The sequence below is a fragment of the Pan paniscus genome, chromosome 8, assembly GCF_029289425.2.
Source record: "Pan paniscus chromosome 8, NHGRI_mPanPan1-v2.0_pri, whole genome shotgun sequence".
Classification (NCBI taxonomy): domain Eukaryota; kingdom Metazoa; phylum Chordata; class Mammalia; order Primates; family Hominidae; genus Pan; species Pan paniscus.
In genome coordinates this window covers 30,055,612-30,082,445 of record NC_073257.2, presented here as the reverse complement: position 1 = coordinate 30,082,445, position 26,834 = coordinate 30,055,612, and the positions used below count along the sequence as shown (strand labels likewise).

Below are 26,834 nucleotides of genomic sequence, written 5' to 3'. Positions count from 1 at the left end.
TTTAAAAAAATAATAAGGAGTCTGGTGTGTGAAGAAAGCCAATATGGGGCTGGGGTCTTCCCTGGATGACCCTTATAAGCCAAAGGTGGGATAGAAGTGGAAGAGGAGACAGGGATCCTAGGGTTAGGAGGCTGCAGGGAACAGTGGTGAGAATGGCTAAAGAACAGAAAGCAAAACGAAAAATCAAATAGAAAAAGTTTCATAAGGGCCCAAAGACCTGGATGTTTACACTAATAAAATTAATTATGCCATTGTCCATGTCAGTTGTTTGAATATGGGGGCTGAGGGGACAGACACATTTTCTGTAAGATTATTCTAAGGGTAGCATGACCTGACCACATACAATCTATTGTCCAAACTGTTATTATTAATAATTATGCTTACACAACAGTCATAAACCAAGAGTGTCCCAAGTAAACTAGAATGTAAAGTTTACTTTTACGTTTAGAATTTACATTTAGAATGGCTAGGAGTTACTTCAGCAGCCAATCCATTTTTTCTTTTTTTCTAAGACAGGATCTCGCTCTGTCACCCAGGCTGGAGTTTAGTGGTACAATCTTGGCTCACTGAAACCTCTACCTTCCAAGCTGAAGCAATTCTACTGCCTCTGCCTCCAGAGTAGCTGGGGTTATAGGCATGCACCACCACGGCTGGCTAAGTTTTGTATTTTTTGTGGAGACAGGATTTCGCCATATTGGCCAGGCTAGTCTGGAACTCCTGACTTCAAGTGATCCACCTGCCTCAGCCTCCCAAAGTGCTGATATTACAGGCATGAGCCCCTGCATCCAGCCCCAATCCTTTCTTTATTCATGCAGTACCCACAGTAACCAAAATGATAAAAATCACAGTGAACATTCCTGCAAATGGGCAGGGCTTTGTGAGAACCATCTTACTAGTTAACTCCAGAGAGAGGCAGATGCAAACACAGAAAAATTATGACAATGTCTACCACATCATTCTCGGAGGAGAGAAGATAATAATATTTCCATAATTTGAAACTTAGAGATGTCCGAGAACGTACTCGAAGTTTTCACTCCAGCACGCACATTATTGACCATTACTACACTATTGTGTCTTGGCAATACCTTCTCTCGTCTATTTATATAAGTTCTATGCTCACACTGAGTGCTTTCTAGGGAGCTTTCCATGACTGCCCCACTTCATTTTTATTGCTCCAGACTTTGAAACCTTATTACACCTACAGTTAGCACCATGTGATTCACATGTAATAATCTCTTCTCCCCGGAAGAAAAGGTAGGAGGTTTTATTTTGTGCCTAATGCCATTCTCCAAACACAAAGGTCTTTACAAATATCTGTATCTATAGATAGATGGATATAGGTATAGCTATCACACACACAAACAATAAAGCAGAACAGTTTCATATATTACATCTTGGTGAACTAGGTTGAGTGTGGTGGCTCATGCCTGTAATCCCAGCTTTTTAGGAGGCCGAGGGAGGATTGCTTGAGCACAGGAGTTCCACACTAGGCTGGACAACGCTTCGAGACCCCATCTCTACAAAAAATTTAAAAAATTAGCCAGGTGTGTGGCTAGTTTTGGGAAGACAACTCACATTTTAGGCTAAAGTTAGACATTTGTTTATTTGTTTTGAGTACTCCTAGCTACTGAGGAGGCTGAGGTGGGAGGATTGCCTGAGCCTGGGAGGTGCTGGCTGCAGTGAACTATGATTGAGTCACTTTACTCCAGCTTGAGTGACAAAGTGAGATCCTGTCTTAAATAAAAGAAAAACTTGGTGAACTTTTTCTATTTCTCTGCATCTTGCTAGCGGAAGATAAGCCCCTCTATCTTGGCAACTTCCTATGCTTTAACTCCAAAAGTGGAATTTGTGTTGCTCATATGCTGTATGTACTAAAAAAGTTTTTATTTTTTAATTTTAGGAAGTCTGTTTGTTATGATTAAAATCACAGAGCTGAGCTCATTTTATAGAGACCTATCTTCATTTTGGTACAAGTTATTTTATTCGACAGCACCTATTTGTAAATGTTTTTAAGTAATAATCAAAAGTGAGGTCTATCAAAAATGACAAAATGAAGAACTACATCTCAAGCATAAATAACCTGAATTTATCAAGTTACATGATTGTAATGACAAATTAACTAACACGACCAAGTAGAGAATTGTTTAGATATTATCCAATAAATAACACAACAAAAGAGTTTTTCCAAAGATTTATTGAAGCAGAAACAAGTTGGTTGGATACTTGCTGGAGAAAAAAAAAAGCAGTTTTAATGGTATTCAAAATACCTTTTAAAAAGTATTCTAGCACAAGATTTTTCTGTAAACTAGATTATGTTGTAAACTTTTTTCTAAATCTTGTAGGAGTGTCGGTTGTTAAGAACTAGAGCTTATTCCTATTCCAAATCTATCTTGCGCTCCTGAAAAACTGCAGAAAGGCACTTGAAAGCTGTTTCTTTAAGATATGGATTTCTTCTTTATTCTTGCTGGTAATATATTGCTGCACTGAGTGTGTGCAATTTTTATTCAAGGTCATCGTGATGCTGAGAAGTTTCGTTGATAACCTGTTTAAAAAAAAAACCCAAAATAAATATAATGCCACATGCCAAAGACTAAATTATCCTATATATCACGGCAAATAAAAATCCTGCTAAATATATGTAATTTATTGTGCAAATCAGAAGGTTATGTTGCATCTGCATGAGTGAAAGCTAGAAGGGGCAGACACACAAGACCCTCTTCCACTACAGGCAATATAAGGATCCAGTGGAATGTTGTAACTTACAAAAAGAAATTTCTTAAAAAACTGTGTTTATAAAAGATGGTATAATAGTTGTACACAACACAGCCAAGTTTAAAAGCAATTAAGACATATTAAAATGTGCAGCAGGTACATTTTAAATTTATGTGCAAGGGAAGATTTCATGATGACTACAATAAATTGCAACTATTTCTTTCCTGGCATAGGGAGGTAATAAGAAACTAAATGATCGTATGGCACACGCTTGTATTATATAGATGGGTTTAGGAATCTGTAAAGTATGGAGGTAGGAAGACACCATATGTCCAGGATCAAAACATTCCTCATATTGAGGTAGTCTAGTGAAGCTGTTTCACGTAGCTGCTTTAGGAAGTGGTTTAAGGAAGCTTACTCCCACTTCAAATTAAGCACCAAAGCAAATCACTAATTCTGGAGCACAGGAAGACTGCTATCTCAACTTCACATCCAGGAGCCAAATAATTAGTTGGCTGTGTGTACTGCTGGAAGAAGAAGCCTATTCTTTTTTTAGTAGGCATGAATGAAACCTGAACCTCTCAAATTAGCCAGCTGTATCTGAGATGCAGATTCATTGATTTTAAAATATATCAACTCCTGTCTGAGATTACCCTATTTTTTACTTAAAAGATACCAACCTGTCCATCTCTAGTTTCAACCGTCTTAATCAGAAGTGTCCTTTTTGAGTGGGTATCAACCAGAGGGAGTGAATCCAGATTAGTTTCTAAATAAACAAACAGGCCAAAAATGAGTAAAAATGAGTTTTTTCTTGGAAAAACCAAGTAACCATTTTACTGAAACAATTATGATTTGTGGGGGAGAGGCAACTGTGTAAAGTACTACTCCCCAAATAATTTTAGGGTAGTCTCTGTTTGCAAACCCAGGCCCTGACACTCTTGAGCATCAGGATGAGACAGTACTTGCAGCAGGAAGAAGGAAAAAGGAGTTTGCATTTAACTTAAAGCATAGAATGCAAGAGTGTACTTGGGTTTGAAAATTATAGATGTTTTATAGAGTTTTCTCTTATATGGCATTTTTTCAGATATCCTAAAAGAAATGAATGCTTTGACATAAACACAGTGGTTACAAGCTGCTGACGTTTTTCCTAAAGGGAAATAAAATGCTTACCCCTCAGGTTCAGGGAGGAAAAGTTTGGAAGAGGCAGAGAAATCCTATAAACAGATGAAGAGAAACAGTAAAATTGTTGGCAAATAACTTCAACCACTGGGAACAAATTAACACACTTTTTGTTTTTGTCACGTAAGAAAACGTACTGTTTTAAATCATAAACTAGAGATTTGTCTCAGAAACATTTTCCCATGACTGGTCTTGTTAGTACATTTAAAATATGTTACTACAAGCATTTTCTCCACAGGAGCATGAGCAGGAGTTAGGAGTGGAGGCTTTGACAGAGTTATGGGTTCAAATCCCAGCTCTGCTGTTAATTAACCCTTTTTCAGCAAGTCACTTACTCTCTCTCAATTCAAATTCCTCCTCTACAAAAAGTGGAAAGTAGTTACCTCAAAGAAACTTTCTAAAGATTAAATGTGACACTGCTTAGAGCCCAGTGGCACAGGGCCTAACAAATGGTCACCATTAGTTCACGCATCCAAGTCTGAGTTCCCTACCTGCTCTCCTCGCCTTCCAGCAGCTTCCTGTAGGTGGCAATCTCAATGTCAAGGGCCATCTTAACATTGAGCAGGTCTTGATATTCACGAAGGTGACGAGCCATTTCCTCCTTCATATTCTGAATCTCATCCTGCAGGCGGCCAATAGTGTCTTGGTAGTTAGCAGCTTCAACGGCAAAGTTCTCTTCCATTTCACGCATCTGGCGTTCCAGGGACTCATTCTGCAGGAGGTGAGAAAGATGTCTGGTGTTATTTCTCAGAAAAACCCAGCTGTTCCCAGAACCATTGACAGACCTTCTGCAATAATTTCCATTAGCGTCAAATGGCGACCACTCTAATTTTAGGTGGAGAATGCGAGTACCAAGTCCTTCACATTAGAAGCAATGATATAGGCAAGCTAAAACCTTCAAGAGTTCCATGAAGTCCCTTTTGAGTCTGTCTTGATAACTCATTTTCTTTGCATTATGATATACATTTTTACTCACTCAACATTTTGTTCAGGTATCATCATGAGCTTAGTCAGCAGAATGGGTCATTATTTTCCCTCTTTTACTGCAGGGTTGGTACTCACAGTTCCTTTAAGGGCATCCACTTCACAGGTGAGGGACTGCACCTGTCTCCGGTACTCAGTGGACTCCTGCTTTGCCTGGCGCAGGGCGTCATTGTTCCGGTTGGCAGCCTCAGAGAGGTCAGCAAACTGTCGGGAAGAAAACAGAAATGTGGATTGCTCACATTCAAGTCTTTTGAATCTCTTAGAAAAAAAAATCATATTTCTCACTGAATGTCTTCCAGTATAGGTTTAAATTTCTGTTTTGAAAGCCAGGGAAAGAGTAGTGGAGTACTGACATTAGTATTTTCAGAGTTCACTCTACAGTGCTCATTTCAACACAGTGGAGGTCAAAGGTATGGCATTGGGGTTTACTTGGAGGCAAGGTTGGGGGAAGAGAGTCTGCTATTCTGAAGGAGGTGATGTGGCCAGGCGTGGTGGCTCACGCCTGTAATCCCAACATTTTGGGAGGCTGAGGAGGGTGGATCACCTGAGGTCAGGAGTTTGAGAGAAGCCTGGTCAACATGGTGAAACCCCATCTCTACTAAAAATACAAAAATTAGCCGGGCATGGTGGTGCTTGCCTGTGGTTCCAGCTCTTAGGGGGCTGAGGCAGGAGAATCACTTGAACCTGGGAGGCGGAGGTTGCAGTGTGCCAAGATGTTGCCACTGCACTCCAGCCTGGGCAGGAGAGCAAGACTCTGTCTCATAAATAAATAAGAAAATAAATAAATAAATAAATAAATAAAGGAGGTGATGTGAGTGGTGGGGAGGCTGTGGTGACAAACACAACATGAGCAAGAAGTCAAAGCCAGCTTTGCATTGGAGCTAGAGGATATTTAGGAATCACACACAGGTATGGGGTTTTGAGAACACAATGCTTTTCTTTGGTTGAAGCCGCACTGATTTGTTTCCTACCTTGGATTTGTACCATTCTTCTGCCTCCTGCAGGTTCTTGGCAGCCACACTTTCATATTGCTGACGTACATCACGCAGGGCAGCCGTGAGGTCAGGCTTGGAAACATCCACATCGATTTGGACATGCTGTTCCTGAATCTGAGCCTGCAGCTCCTGGATTTCCTGCAAAAAGAACAGACAGACGGTCAGCTCTGCCAACCGTGGGGGCTGCCTTACCCTCATTCATTCCCTGAAAGTCACTCCACTAACCTCTTCGTGGAGTTTCTTCAAAAAGGCAATCTCTTCTTGCAAAGATTCCACTTTGCGTTCAAGGTCAAGACGTGCCAGAGACGCATTGTCAACATCCTATTTTGAACAGAGAAAAGACAGGACATGGAGGATGTAAAAGTGTATGGCTTATCTCATTTATTTGTCTTAGATTAACCATCTGAACCTAGTCTCCTTACTATAGAAAAGGCGTTGACACATTTTATGACCCTGGAATAGGTTTATAAATCATTCAGTGCTATAATATGCTGTGCTTTCTCCTGCTCACTAATATATTTTAATTGTGACTGCTTGTGTTTTACTCAAGGTGGTGATCGACAATTTTAAAATAAATAAATGTCCACACACATGGTAAACTGCACTCAATCATGACTGAATCCACATTTTACCAGTGATATTTTAAAATTACTTTTTAAGGCTGGTCATGGTGGCTTATGCCTGTAATCCCAGCACTTTGGGAGGCTGAGACAGGTGGATCACTTGAGGTCAGGAGTTCGAGACCAGCCTAGCCAACATGGCGAAACCCCGTCTCTACCAAAAATACAAAAATTAGCTGGGTGTGGTGGCACATGCCTGTAGTCCCAGCTACTTGGGAGGTTGAGGCAGGAGAATTTCTTCAACCCAGGAGGCAGAGGTTGCAGTGAGCCAACATAGTGCCCCTGCACTCCAGCTTGGGCAACAGAGTGACACTCTGTCTCAAAAAATAAAGTAATTCATTTAATTTAATTACTTTTTAAATCTAGAAAATCTATGCCACAACATTTTTAAGATTTGTTTTGTAATTTCATGGAATAACATGATGGTAGAGGTGGACAAATTTTCACAACTTCATGTACACTTGAGTACATGGAGAACAGAAACTTGTGCTTCAAGAGTTTTAGCTTTTTTTCTCCACTCAAATCTTTTGAAACTTATCCTTAGGCTCCAAAGCAAATATGTAGTCATCTGGCATCCACTGTACAAGGCTAGATTTATATTCAATAACCCAATTCAGGATATGCATGCCAAAGATTCAGTTCAGGAAAAAATGGAAAAGAAATGTAACTCTGAACTGTATTTGCTTTGCTTTCTCTGGTGGATTTTTCTTCTAAAACTCCTTTGACTCATCCTGTAAAGGCGTGTCTTTTTCACTTGCCACTGTATCAGTTCAGTTAGCCTGTTTCAGAATGACTGGTCAAGCTTGCAAAGAATGAAACTACATAAAGGATTTTTGCTGATTCAGCTGTCCTTCTATATTTCCATTTAAAAAGCTCAGCATTCCAAATCAGAATATGTAATCTTGCAACTAAGATTTTATTTCCTCTCAAAAGGATGCGTGAGGATTGCTTATCTTGTCAGCAATTATATTTGGAGTTTATAGCCTTACGGTCTTAAACTGTTGAGACTTTTCTATCACCTTAGTGGAAAAATGAATGAAGAGTGGGTGACAAAAAGATCAGACTTGATGAAAACATTGATTTTTACTTGTTAAGCCCTGAAAAATACATAAAAGATATTTTACTAACCTCCAAAGAAAGATCAATGTGGTATTCTATCACATTGAAGAGAATGAGGAATTTTGCTTAATCTCGAAACAGAGGATCTTTTGTATTGATGTTGTTTTATGTTAACTCACTACACTGCAGAAAACATGACAGGTATGATAATCAAAAATGCTCAAGGACTAAAAGGAACCACACATTGCTGTGGTTAAATTAATTTGGTAAATGTATTTCAGTTTCAAAATGTTATACTACACTATTCATCTGAGAGTGCTTTGCAGTTAATCCCAGTAAATATTCCAGGGAATAAAACTATAAACTATAATGGGGATCTTCTGGCTTTTGGATTCCAATTTTAAGTTAAAAATTCTGTAAGCCCATCTAATTTTGGTGAAAAAGAAAACACGCACAAAAACCCTTTAGTTAAAATTCAGTTTTTCAGCCTTGGGTTTATTACTGTTATTATTTTTTATGGCAAGAGTGCTAAAGAACACAAGAACCCAATCAAGAAAGGACTTTTAAAATGTGAGGTATGCTTGTAGCTTTAAAAACTTTTTACATTACATACTTCTCAAGTCTGGGCCAGATATTAGATAACGGATGTTAGCAAATACTTGTGTCCAATTAGAACCGTGCTTACATCATTACATATTCAGTAAGAATGTAGCCTGTTGCAAAGCTTCCCTGGGAATACAAAGACTCCTATTATTTCTGTCCAGAGCCACCACATTTGCCAGAATGTCTGTATCTACATTCCATAGTGAAGCCCATAGAAACCATTAATACCCCTTAGCCGAGGGGACAGATGGCTCCTTTTCACCCTTATTAGATCACAAAATAGTTGTGCATAGTGATACTTCCATCGAACTTTAATGCCACAATAGAATTTGCAAAGAAGAAAAGAAACTTGCTGGCTCCATTCCAGTTGGAAACTAAGTTTTCTTATCTTCCAACACGTTTTCCATTTTAAACTGCAGGGCATAATTGCGCTTTTTGTGGCCTTGTAAAAATTAAGCAACTTGACTTTGGCAAACCACAATCTAAAATTGTAACCGTTCGAACCAGAAGGTCAATGTGTTGCAAAACTGTGCAACATTTGGGAAACAAAGTAAAAAGTTAAAAGATTTTTCTTTATGTCCCAAGGAACTGCTTAGAAATGATTCAAGGATCGCTTGAACCCGGGAGGCGGAGGATGCAGTGAGCCAAGATCTCGCCACTGCACTCCAGCCTGGGCGACAGAGTAAGACACCGTCTCAAAAAAAAAAAAATCGTTCAAGGGGTTTTATTAATATTTTTTCTAATCATGAGAAGCTCCAACCTGTGGTCTTCCCGCCACTAGAGGGCTTTACGCGCAGCCCTGAAGTTTTGCACTTTTTAGACGTGAGTTAAGCAACTTTTAGAATTGCTCGTGGGTTGTGTTGGGTGGGGTCAGGAGGCTGCGAGTGGGAAGAGAGTCTACAAACCTGTCTGAAAGACTGCAGGGTGTTTTCGGCTTCCTCTCTCTGAAGCATCTCCTCCTGCAATCTGAAACAGTTGCGCATTAACCAAAGGGGAACTAGGAAACCGCCAGGGGCGGGGCGGCCACACCCAACCACCACGTATTCGCTCTGCGCCTCCAGAGCAGCTGCGCCACCTCCGCGCAACTAGCGCCTGCAGCTTTCAGACCTGCTGCCCTCGGCAGGTTTCAGCGGGACCTCGGGCACCGCGCAGAGGGGCAATCACGGTGGCCGCACAGACCTACAGGACAGCCCCGCCATCCCCGCCCCCGAGGGACCATCCCTTTGTCTCGCTCCCTCCACCGCCTTCCCCTCCTTCCTTCTCCCGCCCGGTGATTGGCAGCCTGCCAGAAGGGGCAGGAAACTTTCTGAAAGTTTGGAGGACTGGCTCTCATTGTGCCCAAGGGCCTTCAACTGCACACAAAGTGGTAGTTTTAAGAAATCTGTAACTTGAAACGGAGCGTCCTTGGGCAATGTGTGGGGACAGAGGAGGAAATGCGAACTGCAAGGTCTGGGTTCTGGGCGGGGCTGCGCCACCACAGCCACAGCCCCGCTCTCCGCTGTCTCCCTGGCAGGCCTCCCCCCGGCCACATCCCCAAGGGCGTGGCAGCTCTCGCGGGGGCCGGGGGGGCGTTCCCCTCTCCCTCCAGCTCCCACCCGAGGCCCAGCTACTTGCATGGGCGCAGCCTTACTTCTCCCGGAGGCGCATGATGTCCTCGGCCAGGTTGTCGCGCTCCACCTCGACGCGGGCTTTGTCGTTGGTTAGCTGGTCCACCTGCCGGCGCAGCTCCCGCATCTCCTCCTCGTAGAGGTCCCCCAGGCGCGACTTGCCCTGGCCCTTGAGCTGCTCGAGCTCGGCCAGCAGGATCTTATTCTGCTGCTCCAGGAAGCGCACCTTGTCGATGTAGTTGGCGAAGCGGTCATTCAGCTCCTGCAGCTCCACCTTCTCGTTGGTGCGGGTGTTCTTGAACTCGGTGTTGATGGCGTCGGCCAGCGAGAAGTCCACCGAGTCCTGCAGGAGCCGCACCCCGGGCACGCTGCTCCGCAGGCGCACGGCAGAGGAGCGCGTGGCATACACGCCGCCCGGGGACGAGGCATAGAGGCTGCGGCTGGTGCTGGGGCGCAGCGCGCTGCCCAGGCTGTAGGTGCGGGTGGACGTAGTCACGTAGCTCCGGCTGGAGCTCGGCCGGCTCGCGGTGCCCGGGCCGCCGAACATCCTGCGGTAGGAGGACGAGGACACGGACCTGGTGGACATGGCTGCGGAGGGTGGCGATGGGCTGGGCGGCGGCGGTGGCGCGGACTGGCTCCCGGAGAAGAGGCGAACGAGGGCGCGGTGGGTGTGGGTGGTGGGAGCGCGGCTGCGTCTCTGGCGCGGGGACCTCGGAGCGAGAGTGGCAGAGGACTGGCCCCCGCCGAGGGCGCTGTTTTTATAACCCCGTTAGGAAAGAGGGTCCCCTCCCACTGCCATCCCAGCCGCGGAGCGCGCCAGCCAATAGGGACCTAGCGAGAAGCGGGGAGGGTGGGCGGGTGGGGTGGGGGCGCCCTCGAGCCTTCCTGCTCCGGGGCCTGGGACTGGGCATGGTCCCGTTACTTCAGCGCTGGGCTGGGACTTTTGGGGGCTTTCCGGATGATAGTCTGAGCTGGGCTCACTCTGGGGTGCTAAAAAAGGCGGGGTCGCGCGGTGAGGGGGGGTCCGCCCGGGACTGAACCAGAGGGGTCCGGTGGCACCACGCCAAAGGGGCGTGGGAGGAGGCGCGCGGCGGCCTCGGGGCTGCGGTCAGGTGGGGAGACCCGCGGGCAAAGGAGCGGGAAGAGGAAACAGTAAGGAATCCCTCAGATCTGAAGTCGCGGAGAAAGAAACAAAGAGCGCCTGAGATTGGAACGCGGGGTGGGGGCGCGCACAGCGCAGGAACGCCGGGCTCGGGCCTCGCCGCAGCCTCGCGCACCGCCCGCTTGGAAAGGGGGGCTGCTCCGGCCCGCGCCTCTGTCCATCGACTTGCCTTGGCGGGGAAATGTTGGGGGGATGGGAGGTTCTGTCGAGGGACCTAACGGGCTCAGTCCAGCTTCGGACGGCGGGAGTTGCGAGACGGCGGTGGCAGAGGAAAGCCCGAGGGAGAGGGGTGGGGTCGCTTAGTCACCGGCGGTGACTCACCGCGCCCTGCTGTCCCGCCGATTGAGGGCTCCTAGCGGTTTAGGGGAAACCGTTAGACCAGATTGATTCAAGTCTCCGCGGGCTCCGCGCGCGCTGCTAGTTCTCAGTGCTACCAACTTAGAGCTGGGCCATCGCTTTGCTGTGTGCGGTCGGGCCCTGTGGGGGACAAGAGCGCCCCTCAGTTCTTAATAACTCGCTAAAGCCTGGCTTTGCTCGAATGTGCGGACTTTTTGTTAGCAAGAAACTTCTGCAGCCTTTGGAGAGGCGCCATATGTGGGCCTCCCAGATCACGATTGCACCGGGAAGGTTTTTCTTGCAGAGTCCCCGCCCCCGTCCCTCCGGTCTCCTCTCGCTCTTCCCCCTCCCCCCATGAAACCACACCCAACTTTTTAAACAAGATCTGAAAATTCTGGGTGAAAGAGGAAACTCGACGTCCGTAGTTTCAAAATCGAACTCAGTGATCAGTGGTTTTTACCCTGGTGGAAGTCATTAAAGGTATAATATGAGCCAGTTAAAGAATTAATTAGGTGTTGCTTAAAAACCCCAGTTTGATTAATGAGTTCAAATGAAAGGCAATTATATAACACAAATGACAGAATGTTTGGCGGCAATAGATTTATGTGTTAATTTTAGGACAGCAATGCACAGTACAGGGTTCACGGTGATTTGTCTGGGAAATGCCATAGGTCCTGTTTTCCAAAAGAATTCGTGCAATTGACCTTGGGGTGAGGGGGATAAAACTGTCTACGCAGCAAAAAACTTCGTGTCCAAGACATGGAGGGAGTGTTCAGATTCGGTCACCTTAACCTTTCTAGGGAAATCACTCAATTCAAGGGCTGTTGTTTCCATATTAGTAACGAGCAGAGCTGAGTACTTACCCGCCAAGGGAGATAAAAGGGGACTATGTAAATCAGTCTTCTCGTGATTTAGTAGCAATTGAAAAGGCACAGGTTTTTTTGAGTATTTAGATTTATGGTGTACTGAAAAGATTAACTGCAGAACCACTGTAAAATTGATTCTGCAGTGGATAGGAGAAAAAAAAGTATTTCTCTCTTTTTTTTTTTTTTTTTTTTGGTGGCGGCAGGGGGTACTGCAGGTTACTTGGTATTTAAGAAACATAATTTAGAGGTAAATGAAGAGCGTATTCTGACTTCTTTGGACAAGCCTCTTTTAGGCAATATTTTGTTTACCTTATCCCAGTTCGTTCTTGCAAATGGTGCTTGCCAAGGTGGAATTACAGGACTCTCTACTGCCCAGCTCGCCTGCTGGGGCTTTCTTTTATTCTCTCTTTCACTGGGAGGCTGCAGGTCATTCCCCAAGAGCATTCCTGGGGCTGGGTGCCCTGGAGGACAAGCCTATGCTCTGAGTTACATCTTGCTTTCTGAGAGCCCTTTATTCAAGCCACTGCTCAGCAAATGCCACCATTGTGAGTTTGCCTGGAACCCTTAGAATGAGAAAAGTGATCTCCCTATGAGAGGAAGAGAGTGTGGAACTCACTTCTACGTGCAGTGCCGATCCCAGGGCAATGCGACGCTTGCTGACTGACTCACTATGGAAAAGGAGGACAAGGCATTGGCGAGGTGTGGCACTGTGCCCTGCTGGTGCCCATAGCCGATTCCTCAGGGCTGCGGTGATGTCTCCTGGAATGGGCACTGGTCCTCTTCATCATCTCAGGGATAGGTAGCTCCTCCTTCCAACCTGTCCCCATTCTGAAGTCTCTGGGCTGTGATAGGCTGCTCTCTTGTCACAGACATATGTTTGTTTGATGCATATAGAATGTATAAAAGTATAGGTGTTCTGTCGTCCCAGCACTTTGGGAGACCAAAGCCGGAGGATTGCTTGAGATCAGGAGTTTGAGACCAGCTTAGGCAACATATATATATGAAACCAAAAAAAGCCAGGCGTGATGGTGCACACTTGTGGTCCCAGCTACTTGGGAGACTAAGGCAGGGGGATTGCTTGAGCCTGGGAAATTGAGGCTGCAGTAGGCTGTGCACACCACTGCACTCCACCCTGTGCAACAGAGTGAGAACCTGTCTGAAAATAAAGTATATGTATGTACTACACACACATATACATACGCACATATACAGCGTTCAATGTGTTTTTCCTATTAGAAAATGCCATTGTTTTTGGTGGGCTGTAAGAGAAGTGAAAGTTGCAGAAACACTTTCATTCATTCATGTAGAATTCATGAGACTTAAGAATTCATTTCATTCTGAGATAAGATATACAGTGCCTCAATCAATGGGTGATAGTTTTCAGTCAGGGAGATCAATGAATCTGAACTCACATCCTTGAGTGAGACAACTCAGCCTGCTCTCTATGCTACTATGTTCTTAGGTATCTTTTGGGTACACAGACATAGCTTTCCCGGGTTTTGTGTTTATTTTTTAATTGCTATGAAAACCTATCTGAGAAGTATTTTTAAGTGCTGGACTGGGAAGCTGCTTTCAACACAGCATGATGCAAGTTGCATATAAATAAAGACATGGTGGTATAATTCATAGGCCAGGCATAAACACTACCACATCTAAATTACCAACAGTGATTTTGGAATTTGCAAGCTGTCATGATGTCAGTTGAACTGGGTGACTTAAACTGATGGACCAGCCAGCCGTGTGGACAGAAGCTTACTGGCCTTTGGAGGCTTTGGGAAAGCTGACTAGCCATGCCAAGAGAACAGCATCTAGCAGGACTGTTTGGATGGAATATTGGAAAGAAGAAGGAGGGTACACTGAGAGCATGAAAACCATAGCAAAACCTAAAATCCATGGAAATACAGGTAATAATAATAAATAGTATAATAAGTAATGTCGATGCCAACTGAATGACAGACACTGTGTATATACTTAATTTAACTTAATGCACTCACACCCTCCTGCAAGATAGACTTGATCATCCATTTCACTAACGAGGAGCCTAAGATGCAGGCTAGCAAATTTCTTGTGGTTGTATGACTAGCAGGGGTGGGAAGAAGGGGAGAAGAATTTGAATCGAGGCCTTTCTGACTCTAAATGCACTTATCTTTTCTGTTTGCCTTGATAACAAAATTTTGCTTACTATCAACCAGTTCAATTCACAAATATTAAGTGCTGGACTTATTATTTAGGGACCTACTGTGTTCCAGGAACTGAATTGATGGGATGATTAACACAGATCTTGCTGTGAAGGGGCATATTTTTAGAGGAATTTGGCAGACAGCTATAACACCATGTTTACGATGTAAAATGATGTAAAAAACAAAATCAAATGATGTAATAGTGATCATACTATATAAGAAGGGAGATTTGTTTTCACCTGCATTCTAAAACATTACTTTCATTTGTGAGTTAAAAATTTTCATTTAGATTCCGTTTTGCCTCTTAGGAGGAATAGCATGCAAGATTGGGTTTAGCTCGTCTCACGCCCTAAAACCCATGAACCACCATCGCTTCCCCTGCCAGCTTCCCTGTCTATTCAGGGCAATACAGCAAAACAACAAGATTGGAAACTTTCATAATTGCCACTTCCTAACTAACTCTTCCATCTCAGATCCAATGGGTATCATGCCCCGCTCTTCCTGGATCCACTCCTGTGTTACATTGCTGTCACTCAGATCCAAGCCATTTCATACCTCCTTCCTGCAATACTGCAATTGGCTTCCGTTCCTCCGTGCTTGCTTGCTTGCTTGCTTGCTTGCTTGCTTGCTTGCTTGCTTGCTTGCTTGCTTGCTTGCTTTCTTTCTTTCTTTCTTTCTTTCTTTCTTTCTCTCTCTCTTTCTCTCTTTCTTTCTTTCTTTCTTTCTTTCTTTCTTTCTTTCTTTCTTTCTTTCTCTCTCTCTTTCTTTCTTTCTTTCTTTCTCTTTCTCTCTTTCTTTTTTTTGAGACGGAGTCTCGCTCTGTCCCCCGGGGCTGCAGTGCAGTGGCGCGGTCTCGGCTCACTGCCAGCTCCGCCTCCCAGGTTCACGCCATTCTCCTGCCTCAGCCTCCCCAGTAGCTGGGACTACAGGCGCCCGCCACCAAGCCCGGCTAAGTTTTTGTATTTTTTTAGTAGAGACGGGGTTTCACCGTGTTAGCCGGGATGGTCTCAATCTCCTAACCTCGTGATCCGCCCGCCTTGGCCTCCCGAAGTGCTGGGATTACAGGTGTGAGCCACCGCGCCCGGCCCCTCCATGCTTTCTTTTCTCCCACCAATGCATCTATCTTCAAACCATCACCCCTTTTTCTTTAAAACTTATATATATATATAGAGAGAGAGAGAGACAAAGGCTTGCTCTGTTGCCTAGGCTGGAGTGCGGTGGTGCAGTCATAGCTCACTGCAGCCTCTTAACTCCTGAGCTCAAGCATTCCTACTGCCTCAGCCTCCCTAGAAGCTGGGAGTGCCACCCATGCCCAGCTAACTTTTTATTTTTTGTAGAGCCAGGGTCTTGCTATGTTGCCCAAGCTGGTCTTGAACTCCTGGGCTCAAGCAATCCTCCAGCATTGGCCTCCCAAAATGCTGGGATTAAATGTGTGAGCCTCCACATTTGGCCAAAAACTTCCTTCTTTAAACTTCTTGGCAGGAATTGCTCATCTCCTCACTAGAATGTAATCTCCCTAAGGGCAGGTAGGAATTTTTCTCTCTTTTGTTGACTATTTTATTTCCAGTGGCTAGAGAAAAGCCAGGCACATCTGTTGAATATATACATCAATACATGAGTAGTTCATAGAAGGAAGAAATATAGGTGTGGGGCTAATATTTACTGGTGCTTATTATGTTTAAGCATTGTGCTAGTCACTTTAGACATGACTGCATTTAATCTTCACAAGGTATCGTGATACACAACTTTTATTCTTTTACTCGAAACATATTTATTGAGTATTTGCCATGTCCCGGGCAGTCTGGTAGACACTGGGGAAGGGACCAAAGCAGGTATGGCCCAAAGCCTCTTGGAACATAGTGTTGAGTCTGCATATATGTATATGATACGGAGAGACAATACTCATAAAGGAACAAACAAAATGATTGCAACTGGTGATAAAGACTATGAGGGAAACAGAAATTTTCCTGCAGAGGAGGTTGAGGATCATAGTTATCTAGTGGCCTTTGGAAGTTATGTCAAGTATATATATCTATCCTCATTTTCCACTGTTCCCCCCAGGCAGCGAGTTCAGTAGAACCCTAAGCTCCTTCTTCTTCCATGAATATAGTACATTTCCCCCACCCTCAGGTCTTTCCTCATATTCCATTCAACAGATAGATGTATTCATATTTTTTTGCACTGCCTGCAATGCTTCTTAGTATATTTCAGTAAGTAAGGTACTTTTTATGCCTCTAGGGATCTCATAGCTTTGTATAAGGATTAGAAAGCAGATAAAGAGTTGGAATACATAGCAGAATGTGGTAAGTGAGTGCTGTAGCACAGATAGGATAAAATGCTAAAGAGCATAGGTGGAGAAATAATCATTGCAGCGCTATTCACAATAACAAAGACATGGAATCAACTCAGGTGCCCATTAACAGTGGATTGGATAAAGAAAACATGGTACATATACACTGTGGAATATTACATAAGCATAAAAAAGAATGAAATCATGTCCTTTGTAGCAACACGGATACAAGTAGAAAACATAAACCTAAGCAAATTAATGCAGAAACAGAAAACCAAATACTGCATGTTCTGACTTCTAAGCAGGAGCTAAACATTGAGTATACACAGACACAAAGATGGAAACAATAAACACTAGGGATTCCCAAAGTGGGAAGGGAGGGAGGAGGCAAGGATTGAAAGACCACCTATCGAGTACTATGTTCACTATTTGGGCAACGGGATCATTAGAAGCCCAAACCTCAGTATCACACAACATACCCATGTAACAAACCTGCACATGTACCCCCTAAATCTAAATTTTAAAAAATCTATAATACTATACCTAAAAATAAGTTAAATATTGTTGAGAAAACAAATGATCCTATCTACTTGGGGGAGAACAGAAAATGTCATTAGAAAAGATAGTATTTGAAGAATGAGTACAATTTCTACAGCTTATCATGGCAAAGAAAGGTTGCTCTAGTGCTGACCAAACAGTATAAGCAAAAACTGTGTGGGTGGCAGAGTGCTGAGGACATTTAGGGAACAGGAATAATCCCAGGGTTGCTGGATTATGGAGTATTTGTAGGGGAGAAAGGGAACTGAAAGTTAACGTGGGGCCATGCGTTGGATGAGTAAATGCCAGGAAGAGGAGTTGATAATTAATGTGGTGGGCAGAGGGAATGCACTGTGAATTTCAACTAGGAGAAAGACATGCTTGTAGCTGTATTTTAGGGGTGGAGAATGAGGCTGATTTGAGGTCTGCTTGAGGTAGATCAAGTGGATGGTAAAGGGAGCCTGACGCGGAGATGTTTTAAGCAATTGTGATGTTTAAGGGCTAGGGGATAAGAAAAATCGAGTGGGCTCTGAGCCTTGTGAACAGGATAATTAAAAGAATAGATGCGGCTTGGTGCAGTGGCTCACGCCTGTAATCCCAGCACTTCGGGAGACCCAGGCGGGTGGATCATGAGGTCAAGAGATGGAGACCATCCTGGTTAACATCGTGAAACCCTGTCTCTACTAAAAATACAAAAATTAGCTGGGCCTGGTGGTGCCCGCCTGTAGTCCCAGCTACTAGGGAGGTTGGAGCAGGAGAATCGCTTGAACCCAGGAGGCGGAGGTTGCAGTGAGCCGAGACTGTGCCCCTGTACTCCAGCCTGGCGACAGAATGAGGCTCCATCTCAAAAAAAAAAAAAAAAAAAGAAGAAGAAGAAAGAAAGAATAGATGCATTCCAGACAGAAATAATTAGTTGGAAAGTTAATTTGAGTTGAAAGACGGTTAATTCAGGTCCCTTAACCTGGAAATATCTTCCCTTCTCTAGTCTATATAAATTATAGTCTCATGAAGGTGAGCTATAATTGGATAGTGTGGTTTTACATTATGCAGCAGTGGTCCCCAGCCTTTTTGGCACCAGGGACCGATTCCATGGAAGACAATTTTTCCATGGACCAGGCGGGGGGATGGTTTCAGGATGATTCAAACATTTCTATTATTATTACATTGTAATATATAATGAAATAATTATACAATTCACCATCATCAGGCGTTATGTTCTTGTAAAGAGTGCACAACCTGGATCCCTGGTATGCACAGTTCACAGTGGGGTTCACGCTCCTACAAGAATCTAATACCCACTGACCACTATCAGACCATGGCCCAGGGTCTACAGCATTTCTAAGCACTTCTAATCTGTTCCCTTAAAGGAATAAAGTAGATGGTCTTTTATTGTCATTTAGCTGCTTTGAGTGTGTTAGTCTTGTTCCCATAGCTAGTATAAAATCATGAACATCACGATTCTCTAAAACAGTGTTTAAAACATCAGAAGGGAAAGAAAAACCTTAAAGACCCTTTCTGGGAGGTATCTTTGAACATTTGAGGGGGAAAACATAGCTCACAATTCCCTGTAGACTATAAGTGATTTTTTAACTTCATCAATGTCTAATTCACAGTCTATGACAGAGGAAAGAGAAGGTGGTAAGTATGTAGAGGGAACACAAGAGTTTAATTAACAAATGGAGGAGAAGTCTAGTGCAAAAATAAGTTCCAGCTGATGTTGGACAAAGAATTAAAGCCAGATTTTCAGTATTAGTTCACTTGATCAAAAAACAGTAACAACCAAAAACAAACAAAAAACCCATCAATCCAGTTATAAAAACCTCATGTCACTTGAAAGAGCCCTAAATGACATCATCCCAGTTTAGTTACTGGCTGAGTTAGACTACCATAAGAAAACTAGCAGGTATTTGCCCAGTGGCCTATAATGTTGTTTTTCCTTTTTTTTTTTTTTTTTTTGTACACAGAAAAAGATTATGCCACAGCTAGAAAATTTGCCAAGTGCAATTGGCATCTTGGGAATTTACTCTGCCTACTTTGAGGAGGTCATGTAGTTCCCCAGTGGTAGAAGTTTTTTTCTCAAGATATTTAGGTAAGGGACCTAATAATAATTTTGTTTAATAGCACAATTTTCTTTTTTAACTTTTATTTTAGGTTCAAGGGTACATGTGCAGGTTTGCTTTGTAGGTAAATTCGTGTCATGTGGGTTTGTTGTATGGATGATTTCATCACTCAGGTATTAAGCTTAGTATCCAATAGTTATTTTTTCTTATCTTCTCCCTTCTTCCACCCACCACCCTCAAGTAGGCCCCAGTGTCTGTTGTTACCCTCTTTGTGTCCATGTGTTCTCATCTTATCTCCCACTTATAAGTGACAACATGCAGTATTTGCTTTTCTGTTCCTGCATTAGTTTGCTAAGGATGATGGTCTCCAGCTGCATCCATGTTCCTGCAAAGGACATGATCTCTTTTTTTTTTTTGAGACAGAGTCTCACTGTCTCCCAGGTTGGAGTACAGTGGCCCGATCTTGGCTGACGGCAACCTCTGCCTCCCGGGTTCAAGCAATTCTCCTGCCTCAGCCTCCCAAGTAGCTGGGATTAGAGGTGCATGCCACCATGCCTGGCTAATTTTTGTGTTTTAGTAGAGACGGGGTTTCATCATATTGGCCAGGCTGGTCTCGAACTCCTGACCTCAGGTGATCTGCCCACCTTGGCCTCCCAAAGTGCTGGGATTACAGGCGTGAGCCACCGTGCCTGGCTGATGTTCTTTTTCATGGTTGCATTGTATTCCATGGTGTATATGTACCACATTTTCCTTAGCCAGTCTCCTATTGATGTGCATATCAGTTTATTAATTTTCTTTTAAAGAACAGATAAATTTATAATGTAAATTTTTATTTGCCTTTATGGTAACCTGTGACATTGGAAGGGGATTATTGACCATCTATATAGTCATAATCTCTTTCCTATAAATCTGCAAAATATAATGGAACTCCATCTTATGTATTTCAAAACTGATTAATGAATTGACTGATATTTTCAAAAATGGACAATTGGGAGATGCTTTAACTCTGGCATATCACATTCACTCAGCCAGTGAAATGATTTTCTTCAGTATATTAAATATTATATTTAATTGTGAATATGTTTGATAAACTCAGAGTTTAAAATAAACCTCTCAAGCTTTGGTTTTTGTGTATGGTGACAAAGATCAGTATGATTTGCAGAGGTTGGAAATGAAAATCAAAGACAAATTCTAGAAAAAAAATAACACAAAGTAACCCTAAATGAAGCCATGTAGCAAATGGAAGGAAATATAAAATGACATAATGACAATATGCAAGGATGAAAAGATAAGAAAATTCATTAACATTACAATGAGATATAAGTAAAGAAAGACCATTCAGAGTTAACTGTAGCAGAATAAAGGATTTGGCAGCTGTCTTTGTAATTCTACCATGACGATTTCCAAACCACTGAATAAGGTTTTGTATTTCTAATTAGCTAAGTACTAGAAATATGTTCTCTAATGTGACTCATATGGATATGTGGCATATGGACAAAAAAATTCTGTGGTACTCAAGCTTAATATAGATTAAATACATGTTCTTTGTGACATAAATTATGAGAAGTTTTTCCAATACAATATTGTAATTTACTTGAATGGCATCTCTAGAACTTCAGACAGGTGTGATAGAATACACTGCAGAGATATTGATGTGTTTGATCAGGGTTTTTCTTTTTCTTTTTTTAAGACAGAATCTCACTCTGTTGCCCAGGCTGGAGTGCAGTGGCACTATCTCGGCTCCAACCTCTGCCCCCCAAGTTCAGGCGATTCTCCTGCCTCAGCCTCCCAAATAGCTGGGATTACAAGTGCCCACCACTATGCCCGGCTAATGTTGTATTTTTAGTAGAGATGGGGTTTCACCATGTTGGCCAGGCTGGTCTCGAACTCCTAACCTCCAGTGATCCACCCACCTCAGCCTCCCAAAGTTTTGTAATTACGGGCGTGAGCCACCACACCAGGCCAGGGTTTTTCCTTTGCTAACTCTAGGCTAGCTGTCACAGTCCTTGACCAATACTAGGTCTTTGAGTGAACCCCAAACAATCATCACCAGGCACACTTTGATATCATTGCTAAAACTGGAGTCTGACCTGGATAGAAAGGCTAATGGTAACCATAATGATTGCTTTCATATATTGAGTGCCTATGACATATGAAAGCAATCATTATGTACTGCCCATGGGTTAACTTATTTAATCCTCACGACAGCCCGGTTTGACATGTGAAGAAACTGAGGCACAGAGAAGGTAAGTAGCTTACTCAAGTTTATCCAGCCAAGAAGTGGCTGACCTGAACACAGGACTTCTGGCTCCAGTCCCCAAACTCTAAACCTCACTGTGCTGTAGTACTTTATATGCCATAGTAATTTTGTGCTACCGTTGGAGATGTCCCCAAATCTCTTTGGCATTGTTATCATGATGTTTGTCTCTTTGGTCTACTTTTTTCCTGTTCTGATGCAGCAACAGGACCCATTTTGATTCAGAGAATATGGTGCCCTTAATGAATCATCAAGAAGTCCATAGACAGTTTTAGGGGTTTTCTGTGGAGATCTCATTTCTTAATTCTGACTCAACCCACCAGAATGAATGGATAATTATGGCATTTGAATCTTGCATACGATTAAGTGAATAAAAATGCTTTGCCCCATTTGCTAGTAGAAAAGAAAGAAAACCACATTTTTGGAATGCAATACTTATATCAGTTAAAAACAACTTCTACCTATACTTACCGTCTATTAGTTTGATTTTTAGGGAGATTTATTAACATTGTAGTCCTTCATGGTAGTACTATTGTGCAATCCAAGAATTATGGGGGAGTTTTTGGAAATGAGAGGAGGCTCAGGGAATTATAGGCAACCAAGATTCTCAAGGCCAAACCCAACAGCGATACTGATAATACATGTGTGCTTACTATCCAGTTTTTAAATTTTCTCATGCAATACTAATCTCATTGCTTTTGTATGTCAGATTTTAAAATAGAGCATGCTTAATGTACTTCACATGTCTGCAAGGGGAACAGCAGCAAATACCACAGTCCTGTGGTAAATATAAGGGAAAAACAAAGGCATATATGTGTTAACAAGTCTGATGAATGGCTCATGCCTGTAATCGCAGCACTTTGGGAGGCTGAGGTGAGAGGATCACGAGGTCAGGTGTTCGAGACCAGCCTGGCCAACATGGTGAAACCCCGTCTCTACTAAAAATACAAAAATTAGCCGGGCGTGGTGGCAGGCACCTGTAATCCCAGTTACTCGGGAGGCTGAGGCAGGAGAGTCACTTGAAACCAGAAGGTGGAGGTTGCAGTGAGCTGAGATCACACCACTGCACTCCAGCCTGGGCAACAAGAGCAAAACTCCATCTCAACAGCAACAACAACAACAACAACAGCAAAGCCCGATGAAATCCTAACTCAGCAGTGGCACAATTACTTCATAGATTGGATTATTTTGAAAAGAACCAGCAAACCCCATTTGGTGGATGTATTTTGAGTCTTTTTTTTTCTGAGACAGGAGCTTGCAATATCACCCAGGCTAGAATACAGTGACTCCATCACAGCTCACTGTAGCCTCGACCTCCTGGGCTCAGGCAATCCTCTTACCTCAGCCTCTTGAGCAGCTGGGACTACAGGCACATGCCCTCATGCCCAGATAATTTTCTTAAAATATATTTTGTAGAGACAGGGTTTTACCGTGTTGTCAGGCTAGTCGCAAGCTCCCGAGCTCAAGTGACCCCTCCTTGGCCTACCCAAAGTGCTGGGATTACAGGCATCAGCCACCGCCCCTGTGCGGCCTGCATTTTGAATCTTTAGGTGAGCTGGCTCCCTGCTAGGTGCTAAGGACACAGAAATGAATACCACCCCTCCTTTCCTCTCAGAGGGCTCCCAATCTGCTCCTCTTTTCTCTGTTAAATCATTTTGCCTTTGAGTCTTGCATAATGATGTGGCCACATTGAGACCTAGTTGAACAGTTTCACAATAACTCCCTTAAGTCAGAGGGCCTTGGTGAAATAACATTGACTTTTACTCTGAAATCCATGGGAATACAAAGTTTACTGTTTTGTTCTCCTTGATAAAATATAGCATAATAACTAGTTGCTGGGTTACTACCTAAAACACAGGCCCCAAACTACAGCCAGGAAGGGCAGTTAGCAATTAAGTAAAGGAAATGACTATGACTAGTGGGTCTGAAACCCAACACACTGCCCATATCCTTCTTAGCATAGGGAGGCATTGATGTTACTTAGGCAACTTTTATCACTAAGGAAGTAGTTTTGGTGACTCATGCTCATACAGAATGACTTATTTCAAGACCTGAGCGTTCAGTAACCTTACCATTATGCTTCTGTTTTCTTTTTTTTTGGACTCAGACAGCAAAGCTCCCTTTGGATGACATAGATTTATTACTTAGTAGTATATCATGTACTGGCTGTCCCACATTTTGAAATTTAATGGACTCGTGGTGATCAGAATAAAAGGTCAGTATTTCCTACAATATATTGATACGTTAAAGGTAGAACTAACACCTTATTTTCTAAGCAGAACTATTATCTTATTAACATATCTTATTAAATGTCTAAGTTGACATTTCTTGCCAATTTTTTTTACTTAATGTAACAGTGCTGTTTCAAATACTAGTCATTATTTAATAACTAAAATGGAATGCTGAAGAATTTTATGCTATGACATAAAATGCCGTATTTTTTCCCCAAGTATATGAAAAATGGAATTAAAATCTCCACTGAGTGTTGCTATTACAAAAGGAAGAAATCGTAAGGAAATTCATTGGCTAGGTTCTCGGTTCAGATTTACAGCCTACCTGCTTGATGGCCCAACAGCGTTTATTTCTTGACAATTGACATTTTTTTTCTGTGTTAAAAATAGCTGAGAAGTTGTAGAAAAATGAGTTAATTAAAAGAGTTATAGGTTGCTAATGTGTTTGGAGAGCTTTGTGGAAGAACTTACTGTTGACAGAAAAAGCAAGCCACAAGCCAAGGACCTGAGCTGGCTTCTGGGGTAGTGCAGGAGCAACTTGGCTTGGGTTCCAGGGTTTGTCGGGAGCCTTGGAGATGCCAGCTTCCAGTGTGGTCAGCCCAGGACTTACCTGAATCACTAGTATACCTTTTGTCCTAATTCCAGAAATCATGCCATAAATCTCAAAATTTGGACAGTGTTACTTGAGCTGTTTTTATTTTGCTTTCAATTGAGTCCTTTTCTGGTTTTAATTTTGTAGCTGGAACAGCTTGAAAAAGGCAATGAGTCATGACAAATATTTCTTTTCTTCTCAATATAGAAGCCTTCGATGTGAGGCCCAGGCATTAAGTACCATGTGTGTGATTCACGAGCCTTGGCATCTGAACAATTTTTTGGAAGGATCCATCAGGACAACACGTCGGGGGTGTACTAGTGAAGTGATTTTCAAAATGTGCTACTCAGACCTGTAGCATCAGCATTACCGGATAATTTGTTAGAAATTCCAACTGTTAGGCCCCACTTTAGACCAACTGAATGTGAAACTCTGGGAGTACATGGGGCCCAGCAATTTGTGTTTTTACAAGACTTACCAGGTGATTCTGAGAACCACTGTGCTAGTGAATTGTTCCTGTCTGTGGCCACGTAGAATAAGAAAACCATAGGGTTGGAAAATGGGGAAATTGATGAGTGTTCGCTTATGAGGAAATGAAGAATAGATAGAAAAGAATTAGTTAACTTTTGGAATTCAAAAAAGAAGCAGTTTTGTAAAAGCCAGGAATTTGATTTGAAGGACTAATTGCTTGCAGAATCTTTGCTTTCTCAGAGAGGGGCACTCCAGATCACTAGGTTACCGTGAAATATATTGGTATGGCTCTAAAATCCTAGAATAATCTCTCTAGTGAGAAAAGGCATACCTTTCCATATTAGGACAAAACTTCAAATCAGGTTTGTAAAATCCTATAAGATTATTGTATCCCATTGCCATGGCCAACTTGTTTGTCTCTGGAGATCCCAGTTTCTACATCTGAAAACCATATGCATTCCTGCTCACCAGGAATTATCTCGCTGAATGAAGCAAGAGATTCAGGATGTGTAAGAGAACTTGTGAAGCATTTGGATTACCAAGAAATGTGAAGTATAAAGATCAAGAATGATTAATACAAACACTGATGGTAAAGAGGTGTTTCGAAGTCGATACAAAATATGAGTTGCTTATTTCAGTCTCTCTTTGGTATATCTGCCTTTTTAGTGCTGACTCTATCATGTATTCACTATATGATTTTCAGTGAATCACATTTTTTAAAGCTTTTAATCTGTTTCTTCAAAAAATATATTTTTAAATAATATTTACTCACAGGATTGTTGTGAGAATAAAATTGATTCGATTGATATTTCAAAAAAGGAATATATTTTTAAAAAATAAAGCAATACCATTTTTGGATATGCTAGTGCTGTGACTGTTATTTTATGTCTGGGTTGAGGAATCCTAAAGGACTGTTGACATAATGACATCATCCAGGGGTTTGGAATAAGAGTATACATCAGCAAGTTTTCTGATTACAAAAAGTAGCTATGTTTACTTTTCTGTTAATTCTCCTTCAGTGGAATGTTTCAATTTTCTCATGAGATGGGGGAGATCCATTTTTTTGAGAGCTCTGTTTTATTAAAGAAAGCAAGTCTGGTGGCTCATGCCTATAATTTTAGCACTTCAAGAGGCTGAAGTGGGAGGATCACCTGAGCCCAGGAATTCAAGACCAGCCTGGGCAACATAGCAAAAACCTATCTCTATGAAAAATTTTTAAAAATTAGCTGGGCATGGTGTTGCATGCCTGTAGTACCAGCCACTCAGGAGGCTGAGGTGGGAGGATCACTTAAGCCCTGGAGGACTAGGCTGCAGTGAGCAATAAGCTATGATCATGCCACTGCACTCCGGTCTGGAAGACAGTTTGTTTAAAAAAAAGGCAAATTTGATACTTTGTATCCTTTGAACTGAGAAAATACATTTCATTCATTCTTTCAGGGAAAAAAAGTGGGACTCTGGAGTCAGAGTACCCAAGGTAAATTTCTCAGCTCCTATGCTCAGTAATTATGCTACCTTGGAAGAGCCTCATTTTCTTGATATAAAAAATGGAGGTGATAATAACAGTTGTATGTGCATGAAATGAGAAATGTATATAAAATGCATAATCGATTGTCTGGAGTAGAGTAAATCCTCAATAAGTGTTGATGGTTGGTGATGATATTGTTAAACTATGGCATAAAGAGGAGAAAAAAGAATGTGTGTCCAAAAACCAAGGGCAGGAAGGAATAAGAAGACAAGAGAGCAGTTGATAAACGATCATTTTACAAATGAAAATTTGTGCAGCTCCTGTGACTTTTCCAGTCATTTATTAAAACCAAACCATTCTTTGATCACTTCTAAGGAGAAAAGTGATCATAGTAATTTACAAAGCTCACATGTATGTAACTTGCAAAATTTCAATCTTGCCCGAGAGTTAATATCCTCCCTCCCGTGGCTTGACTGTGCCTTAGGAAAGGGAAGTCCTGGGTTTCTCACTCTCCCTACTTAGGTGCCTCCCTTCCTCTTTCCTCATTTTGCTAACTAAGGTTTCTTGCCACTGCAGGGTTAGAGCTCACAGAGGGAAAGAGGTGCAGGAGATAAGAAAACTCTTACTT

General features: G+C 42.5%; 1 protein-coding gene and 1 long non-coding RNA gene across 2 annotated transcripts; one reads left to right on the top strand and one right to left on the bottom strand.

Annotated features, from left to right (window-relative positions):
- Positions 1–2,176: 2,176 nt before the first annotated feature.
- Positions 2,177–12,271, bottom strand: VIM (vimentin). Its single transcript, XM_003831176.5, has 9 exons — positions 9,783–12,271; positions 9,058–9,118; positions 6,096–6,191; positions 5,847–6,008; positions 4,954–5,079; positions 4,383–4,603; positions 3,883–3,926; positions 3,393–3,478; positions 2,177–2,542 (listed from the first exon to the last, which is right to left on the bottom strand). Exons 1-9 carry the CDS (start codon positions 10,343–10,345, stop codon positions 2,501–2,503), a joined length of 1,401 nt encoding a protein of 466 aa, XP_003831224.1. The 5' UTR covers positions 10,346–12,271; the 3' UTR covers positions 2,177–2,500.
- On the top strand, positions 11,030–25,599 carry LOC100993576 (uncharacterized). Its single transcript, XR_609336.6, has 4 exons — positions 11,030–11,737; positions 13,791–14,027; positions 23,555–23,662; positions 24,478–25,599. It is a non-coding gene; the product is annotated as an uncharacterized LOC100993576 (long non-coding RNA).
- Positions 25,600–26,834: the final 1,235 nt, after the last annotated feature.

Excerpts from the sequence above, each read along its gene's own strand:
- VIM (XM_003831176.5), bottom strand. The coding sequence starts at position 10,345 with ATGTCCACCAGGTCCGTGTCCTCGTCCTCCTACCGCAGGATGTTCGGC. Across the intron at positions 6,192-9,057 it reads CCCTGCAGTCTTTCAGACAG|GATGTTGACAATGCGTCTCT; the intron begins GTTTGTAGACTC and ends TGTTCAAAATAG. Across the intron at positions 6,009-6,095 it reads TGAAGAAACTCCACGAAGAG|GAAATCCAGGAGCTGCAGGC; the intron begins GTTAGTGGAGTG and ends TTCTTTTTGCAG.